Source organism: Corythoichthys intestinalis, chromosome 4, assembly GCF_030265065.1.
Source record: "Corythoichthys intestinalis isolate RoL2023-P3 chromosome 4, ASM3026506v1, whole genome shotgun sequence".
NCBI classification, from domain to species: domain Eukaryota; kingdom Metazoa; phylum Chordata; class Actinopteri; order Syngnathiformes; family Syngnathidae; genus Corythoichthys; species Corythoichthys intestinalis.
In genome coordinates, this window is record NC_080398.1 from 42,755,642 (window position 1) to 42,764,664 (window position 9,023).

A 9,023-nucleotide genomic window follows, 5' to 3' on the forward strand; every position below is an offset into this window, starting at 1 on the left:
TGTATTTATGATGTAATCTAATCTGAAATGTCTGATGGGAGGTGATAGCAGTGATTGTGAACTTTGTAATCCACTAACTCTTCCTTTATTGATTTGTGAGTTAAGACACTGAGAATTTTTCATTCCACGCTTTCCAAGCAAGGACACACACAATGAGAAAATACACACACCAACACACCCAGGTTAGTTTAATTTGTGAGGTTTGTTTTTCCACCAAACAACAATTTGTGCTACACCTCCACTGGCAGTGTTGATATTTGCGTCTGAGATTTAAAAATAGCTCAGAGAGCCTATGAATAACATCCAGCGTGTGTGAAATCCTTTCAAAACCACTGGACAGGTTTGTTTTTAGACATGTTGTGCTAAAAACAGCCAATAAGTGATCAAACTCTCTTGATGTGTGATGTTGCAGATGATTGCGATCTCTCTAGAGGTTTTCTGAACATTTCCTACAAGTTATTTTTAAGCCAATTTCTACACGTATATAAATGGCACTCACTTGAAATAGGGAGACGACTCCACCAAGCACCTTTCAGAGCCATGGGAGAGGATGCTTGCGTTTGTCCCTCTACACCTTTTGTATACATCCCACCAGATACTGCTGTACTGTACTGACTCCATCAGATTGTTAGGGAACAGGATACTGAGTCATGGTGTGAAAGTGCAGAGTCGTTTGGAATATCTCACTATCCTGAGTTTGGTTCAGTTTCTTTTCCTCCAACAATGTTTAAATTTTGATCACTAATCTAAGTACAGTACATATCATTGTTCTCATAACACATGATGTATTTAGTAAATTTACATAACAGAGTGAGTAAATTTCAATTTGGCAGATGGGTGCTTCTATAGTGTCTGAGGTGTTATAGAGACAAAGGGTTAACAACTGCTACCATCTGGACCTCACAACACACTTTGATACCCACACAAGCCCACCCACATTAAATGACATGACACGTTAGGGTAATATGACTTCTTGTTTAAAACAGACCCATCAAATATGCATCACAAGAATGACTCGCTGTTATTGCAGTAATCATGATGACTGCAGAACATAACTTATGATGAAGTCATACATGCTTCTCAGTGTTTTTTTGTTGCTAAACTGGATTGGGGGTAATAGCCCTCATACATCAAGTCCAAAGGAGGAGTGAGACTAGCCCATATACTGTAAGTGCCACAGGAAGAGGTACTCAGAAGGCAGACTGTGGTGCAGATCTAGACTCAAATAATATTTAATGTACAAAGACCTGCACAAAGACCTTTATATGACAGGAATGTCAAACTCACTTTTGTCATGAGCCACAACATAGTAAAGGTTTTCCTCAGAGTGGCATTATGACTGTGAACCATAAAAAATCTGAAGCCACCGCCAGAAAAACTGCTCAACAGTTATTCAAGTTCCTTTTTTAAAATACTTGCATTAAAGCATCTTTTCTAAAAGTGGCAAACGTCTGCAATTTTTTAATTTTACTAACGAACATAAAGTTGATGAAGAAAATTTGTTTTGTGGCCCACAAAAATGATGTGGCAAGCCCAATCTGGCCTTGCGTTTGACACTTGTACTTTTGAGATGAGGCACTACTCTTAAATGACAGTCTGGCAAAATGTTAAGCACTTTTGGAATGGCAAATTCAATGTGATTAAAACCGACCAAAGAATTGTGAAGCTTCATTTAGTTCCAAAGAAATGTTTTTTTGTTTTGTTTTTGTGGTATGGAAAATGCAGTTTCAGGGAACAATTTTGTGTTTTTTTGTTTTGTTTTTATCAATAGAAAATCTGCCTTTAAAAAGAATAAGTAAAACATATTTATTTCTTAACATATCTCCTAGACCCCTTTGCTTCATTTGTTACATAGAGAGCCCACTCCCCAATTGGTTGACAGGTTTGTACAGTAGTTAAAAATACCCAACAATAAGCTCTTACAGGACATAATTCTTCCTAGTTGATCTGTCAAAATTAGTCTTGCCTAAAAGGCTCAACTGAAATATTGCTACCTGAACATTATTTGTGAGAAGAGCACGAGGGCAGTATAATAGGTCAGTGCTTTTCAACCGGTGTGTTGCGGCACACTTGTGTGCCGTGAGAGATTGTCAGGTGTGCCGCGAGAAATTATCCAATTTCGCTTTTTTTTTTTTTTTACGTCATCAGGCGGAGTTGAAGAAGGAAGGATTAGGTAGGAGGTTTCAGTTGTGTGTAAATGAGCGAGGTATTTCCCATGTCGCGTTCAAGAACTGCTCGGATTTCTAGCCATATTGCTGTCCGCAACAATCTGGACCCCAGCACGTCTACTGTACATCATTGGATTAGACTTATCAAGTGTCGATATACACAAAAGTGTGCCTTCCATATGTGAAGACCGTCAATCCTCCCCTTGAGTTTTATTCCAACACATTCTCGAGAACAGCAAGGCGGCCAATGGCTAGAAATCAGAGCAGTTCTTGAATGCGACACATGCAACTCTCCAACAGTTGCTCGGTACACCAGACTCACCGCTGTTCCAGCTATAGAGTCTGGCGACTGTTCGGCGGATCAAATTCCCAGGGCGGAGCAAGCCACAGCAAACAGACAGCGGAGTGGACCAATCAGCGACGGGCGTACATGCCGTTGATAAAGCGACAAGAAACTCTAGCGCAAGGGGAATAAACATACGAGGAGAGCGGAGAACGGAGAAGTTTATTCAACATGGCCAACATTGGTTTTAGCGACTCGAGGTGTTTTTGGTCATTTAAAACTGAATTTACCGCGAATTGCAACATATTCTCGGTTCTCCCAATTCGCCATCTGTGTTGTTGTGGAGAAGACTTCCAACGCGCAAGAGTGACGTTGCTCGTTAAGAACACGTCACGCAAATAAACGAATCTGATTTTACGGATGATTTCGTTTGGGCTCGAGAGGCCAATAAGGAGATGGGTCCCAGACTCTTCTCACAGTGTTTGAGAAATACAGGGAGAATAGTCTGGCGGTGCCAGGCAACTCCAACAGCACTATGGTCCCAAGCAAGCTTAAACGTCATCTCCAAACGAAACACCCGTCACTTCAAAACAAGTTGATAGACTATTTTGTATGCCTTCGTGAAGACAGAGAAACAGGCAACTTTTTTGAGAAAAACTTAAAAGGTAAATAAGGAAGCCATCAAAGCCAGTTACCTTGTTGCTGAACTCGTTGCTAAATTCAAAAAGTCCCACACTGTGGCAGAGAAATGAATACTACCTGCCTGCAAAGTTATTGTCAGCGAGATACTCGGCCCTGATGCGGTTAAAGACATTGCACAAGTCCCCCTTTCTGATAAGTCTGAGGTTTTCAAGCTTAACTACGATAGAAAAAATATAATAATAAAAACAGAGCGACAAAGAGCTGTTGGAGAAGACTTTTATGTGCGTCTTTCTTCAATTCCAGCCAGGACATTGCCTTTGTGTTCATCTAAACAGGCTCAAGTCACACTAAGTTAGAATAAATATTGAGAAATTATTGTATAAATAAATATACTGTACAGGAAGTAATTTTGGAACATTTTTTCCCATGTAAAAACGTGCAGTGACTCAGAAAAGGTTGAAAAACAATGTAATAGGTCATGTACTTTCGTAATCAATCAAAAAGGTTTTTAAAATGTATTTATTTTGGGAGAATTTTAGAGAAGTGCTCATTTCATGTTTTTAGAAATAACTCACTAAGACGCATTTGTCACATTGCTAAAAATACTTGAACACAGCAAATACACAGAGTGCATTCCAAGCCCTTCCAAGTGAAACAATTTAGCCAAATAAAACTTGTTCAGCATGTTCAGTCGTGTGAGTCAAGAAAGCCATTGTATGAAGTAATGCTTTAAAATGTGTGTGTAAATAATGTTGGGTCAAAATTGTTTTTTTCGTTAACTAATTTCATTGCCCATTTTCATTAAATTCTTTCAGTTAAGAAATGTTTTATGAAACAAAATTAAACCAGTCGTCTTGAGTTGCTGTTTTGACAATCTGCTGGTTAGCACAATATGTTATTATAAGAGCTTGGAGGAAAAAAAAACTCATCTTGAAATGCACCTTATATTGAATAGCCCTATATGGTATTCTGCACTAGGAGTGGGAACCTCTTGGTACCTCACGATACGATATGATGCGATTTGCGATACTGTTAGGTCTAAACTCACTTTTGTAATTAAATAAAGACCCAGAGAGGGACCGGAGAAGGATCAGACCAGGAACGGAGATATGTTTTCACCGGCGGCCGCCAGGGAGAGGACTGACAGTGCTGTACGCTTTACTCGCAAAGTCAGTGATTCTCTCAGCCCCCTCCCTGGGGTTGCGCCTTTTATTGACAAAGTGGGAGAGTTTCAACACTCATGTGTGAGTTTCACCTCTTGAGAAATAGCTGTTATCCTGAGAAATGGGTGCGGGCAGTTATCTGTTATCTGCTGACATCTGTCCTTCAGTTGGATATGACCTTACACAACACATTATTTCTTTTGTAAGGCCTTAAGACTGTTAAGTAAGACAGTAGTTATAGCTATTAGTTTTAAACACACATTATTAACCTTAGCGTGCAAAAGCATTAGAGCACATCTTACAGATACAAAGCTCACGATAATGATGATCTGACGATATAGCGATACAACGATTTTCAATACATTGGTCAGGAAATCATTCTAGGATATTCTACAAAAAGCTATTAAACAGAAAAACAAGCTTTGCTGTGAATTGGAATGAATTTATCACTAGTAGACGTCCACCCCATTTGAAGTGGGAGGGTGGCAGCGAATGAACATTCGTTCATTCGCTGCCATCCCTCCCACTTCAAGGCAAGGCAAGGCAAGGCAAGGCAAGGCAAGGCAAATTTATTTATATAGCACAATTCAACACAAGGCAATTCAAAGTGCTTTACATCACATGAAAACCATAAAAATCACATTTAAATCAACACAACGTAAAAACCAAGACAAAAGATCGCATTTAATCACAGAATAAAAATAAATAAATAAAAATAAAACAAAAATAGAAATAAAGCAAAAACTACTACTAATAATAATCATTGAAATCAGCAATGGAGATAAGCACAAGAGGAATAGAAGGCAGGTAGATTGAAATATATAGACAGTTATGGATATGCAGTGCTAAACAAAAGCGTTTTTAGCCCTGATTTAAATGAGCTAACGGTTTGAGCATACTTCAGACCTTCGGGTAACTTGTTCCAGAGGTGAGGAGCATAATAACTAAATGCTGCCTCACCCTGCTTGGTTCTTGTTCTTGGAACATGCAGAAGACCCGTTCCAGACGACCTTAAGGGTCTAGATGTCTCATAGGAATCTAACAAGTCAAGCATGTATTTTGGTCCAAGGCCATTAAGTGTTTTGTAGACGAGCAGTAGTATTTTATAGTCTATCCTTTGACTCACTGGAAGCCAGTGTAGCGATTTCAAAACCGGTGTAATGTGGTCCAGCTTCCTTGTATTTGTGAGGACTCTGGCTGCAGCATTCTGTACTAGCTGCAGCTTCCTGACTGATTTTTTATCAAGACCTGTAAATATACCGTTGCAGTAGTCCAATCTGCTGAAAACGAATGCATGCATAAGTTTTTCCATGTCTTGTTGAGTCAGAAGCCCCTTAATTCTGGTTATATTTTTTAGGTGGTAATAAGCGGATTTAGTGACGGACTTTAGATGGCTATCAAATTTTAGGTCTGAGTCAATAATTGCGCCAAGGTTTCTGACTTGATTTGTAGCTGTAAGTGACATTGTGCTAAGTTGGCTGCTTATCTTTGACCTTTCCTTTTTTGGCCCAAAAATGATCACCTCTGTTTTCTCCACATTTAACTGGAGAAAATTCTGGCACATCCATTCATTGATTTGATGAATGCATTTACTCAGGGAGACTAAGGGACTATAATCATGTGGGGACACAGAAATGTACAGTTGTGTGTCATCTGCATAGGCGTGATAGGAGATGTCATACTGTTCCATTATCTGAGCTAACGGAAGCATATAGATGTTAAATAAGAGTGGTCCAAGAATTGACCCTTGAGGGACTCCACACGTGAATTTGGTTCGTTCTGACTGATAATTTCCGATTGACACAAAGAAATCCCTATCATGTAAATAGGATGTGAACCACTGAAGAATAGTGTCAGTAAGCCCTACCCACTGTTCCAATCTGCTGAGTAGTATGTTGTGACGGATTGAACATCTATGGCCGTCAGTGGCAGTCAATACCAGGCAATGAGTAATTTTGGGTCATTTATCTGTTGATTTTCAGCTACTTCCTGTTGATTTTGGGGTATTTTATGGGTCACTTGCTGTTTATTGTGAGTTACAGAACAGGAAGTGACCTGGGAATCACCCAAATGAATAGGCGGTGACTCAAACTCAACAGGAAATGACCTGTAAATGCCCCAAAATGAAAAGCAAGTGACCTGTAAATGCCCCGAAAATCGGACCGAATGACTGTGAATGTTCTGGTTTTGAATAAACGAACGTTCCTAGTTTAAATGGATTGGGCGTTGAGCGCTTGCTTGGCACAGCCAGACTATTCTCCCTGTATTTTTCAAACACTGTGAGAAATAGTCTGGGACCCAGCCCATTAACAGCCTCTTGAGCAAGGTACAAAATCAGTCGTCCAATCAGATTCGTTTATTTGCATGACGTGTTCTTAACGAGTAACGTCACTCTTGCGTGCCGAAAGTCGTGTCTACAACAACACAGATGGCGAACGGGAAAGCCGAGAATATGTTCCAATCCTCGGTAAAACCAGTTTTAAATGACCAAAAAACACATCGAAACAAGTCATTGACAACAGTCAACATGGCTTGCGCTAGCCATGTTGAATAAACTTCTCCATTCTCCTCTCACGCTAATTACTTGTCGCTTTAACAACATCACGTCTGCCCGTCGCTGATTGGTCCACTCCACTGTCTGTTTGCTGCAGCTCGCTCCGCCCTTGGAATTTGATCCGCCGGTGTTGTGCCGAAAACTAGCCGCCCCGCGTGAAATGTCCCCCCTGACGGGAACGCGTATTTATAACGCTTTATTGAGCGTTTATTTTATTTTATTTATTTGCTTATTTATTTTATTATTGAGCGCCCACACGTCACTCGTACAAACAGCCTTTTCTTACCAAACGACGGACATGGAAACGATTTTCTTGTACCGTGAATATGTATTATTTTACTCTGCTTGAACTAATAAATGTCATACCTTTGTGATTGTTATTGGGATATGGTCGTGAAAACCTGTAGACTAATACATTTCTGTTCAAAGATGGTTATGTGGCCCAGTCCACGATTTGTTACTAAAATACAGTACTACTATTTTGTGTAATTTATTTATTTAAAACCGATTTTACAGTGGTAAATCCATTACTGGAATGCGTCCATGAAAACATTTGATGTTTTCACCTCAATAAAGCGTTATAAATAAGCGTTCCCGTCACGGGGACATTTCACGTGGGGGGGACATTTTTCAGCACAACACCGGACGGTCATCAGCAGTCTGGTATACCAGGCAAGTCGAGCGCAATCAATGGCAGCCTTTTTTTTTTTTTTTTTTTTTTTTTTAAATAAACACCTCTTTAAAACGATATCTCAATTCTTGATAACCTTTTGTGATACGAAGTATCACAATATATCACCATTTCGATATTTTTTACACCCCTATTCTGCACCCTAAGTGCCCGATGTACATGCATTGTCCAAGAGTTGTGACACCTACTGGAAAAACCGGACAATTACAACTTGTGGCATTCGCATTTACTGTATGTGAAGTAAAAACAGGCATTTTGTGTTACGCCTGGCCCTGAACGCGTTTATATCAGATACATACTGTGCTGACAGGAGAATCTTGAATAGTTAAGAAAATTGTCTTACCTAAGATGTATTATAAATGGTGCAATGTTGTTTAACTACCATTTCCCTCTCATAAATATCTAAAGATGAAAGTACATGTTTCTGCTTTTCTTGTTGACTGATGAGCATCATGTTGCCTCATGCAGATGTTTTGTTGATATTTTTCTCACGTGTTCGTTCCAACCAGAGGATAACAGGCAGATGCAAAACAATAAACAAGAGCCACTTATCCATGCAGCACCGCAAGCAGAGATGCACGAAGTGTACCTGCGTGGATCTGGGGCTGCCCATGACGCGTGTGCTGAGCTCATGGTGGTCGACCATGCTGTGGTTGTGTCTGCTGTAGAGAAGGCGGACGGGCACCGAGTTCACCTTCTTGCCCATCGAGCTGCCGCCTCTCCGGGGCGTCTTGACGCTCGACGAGGCGTCACCTGCACCGGAGAGGGGAGACCACCCATTTTTAATAATGTAGAGGACAAAAAGACACATACACCCTCGTGTAAAATATGCCCATTGCTCGTATTATTCCCGGTGAGAACGTAAAATCGCAATTGGCTGAGGAAGAATAAAAATACCACAATGCTCCTAAAATCGTGATACTCATAATATGACGGGTTACCATTAAAGGAATGGGGGTTGCTCTGATGCCCGACGTGCATCAATCCACAGACGCACAAAAGGGAAATCCACCACGGTGTGCGTATCATCATCATCGTCGTCGTCTTCTTCCTCGCTCCGTCTCTGGATGGGAGTAACAAAACAATGCGGTAATCCACGAACTGGCTTCGCTAGGGGAGGATGGAGCTGGGCTTGCTGGTATGCTTCATGCAGTCCCTGTGATGGAGGGCCATCTGGGGTCCGGACGAGACTAAACGCCGTGCGCGTCTGAGCGCTCCGAGACACAGCGGTTCTTCAGTGGCAAGGGATGAGAGAGGCGGGGAGAGGAAGAGAGGATGGAGGGTGTCGAGAGGCGGGGACGACGTAAGGTAGGACAGGGGACCGACACTTCCTTAAAAAACATCAATATCCAACGGATCGCTACAGAAACGTCTCATGCATAAACATGAACAAGAGGAATGGTGTGGAGGGAATCTGCATGCGGCCTTCCCACAGGCATTAGAGCCGAAGCACCTTCAATCGTTTTCTCCGGCTCTCTGCAGGGGCGCCATAAATCTGCGCACATTTAAGGATGTTTTTTCC

The 9,023-nt window shown here is 41.1% G+C and overlaps 1 protein-coding gene across 2 annotated transcripts in view; it reads right to left on the reverse strand.

Annotated features, from left to right (window-relative positions):
• The window catches only part of adam22 (ADAM metallopeptidase domain 22), a 133,693-nt gene extending 124,983 nt beyond the window's left edge, over nt 1–8,710 (reverse strand). The window contains exons 1-2 of one of the 2 annotated variants that reach the window (XM_057833949.1): nt 8,443–8,710; nt 8,091–8,254 (exon numbers count right to left, since the gene is read on the reverse strand). In XM_057833949.1, the coding sequence (XP_057689932.1) occupies nt 8,091–8,254; nt 8,443–8,536 (258 nt within the window). In that variant the 5' untranslated portion in view covers nt 8,537–8,710. The remainder of the gene's footprint in view (nt 1–8,090; nt 8,255–8,442) is intronic. The other variant, XM_057833948.1, reaches the window with a different exon arrangement.
• Between the last annotated feature and the right edge of the window lie 313 nt (nt 8,711–9,023).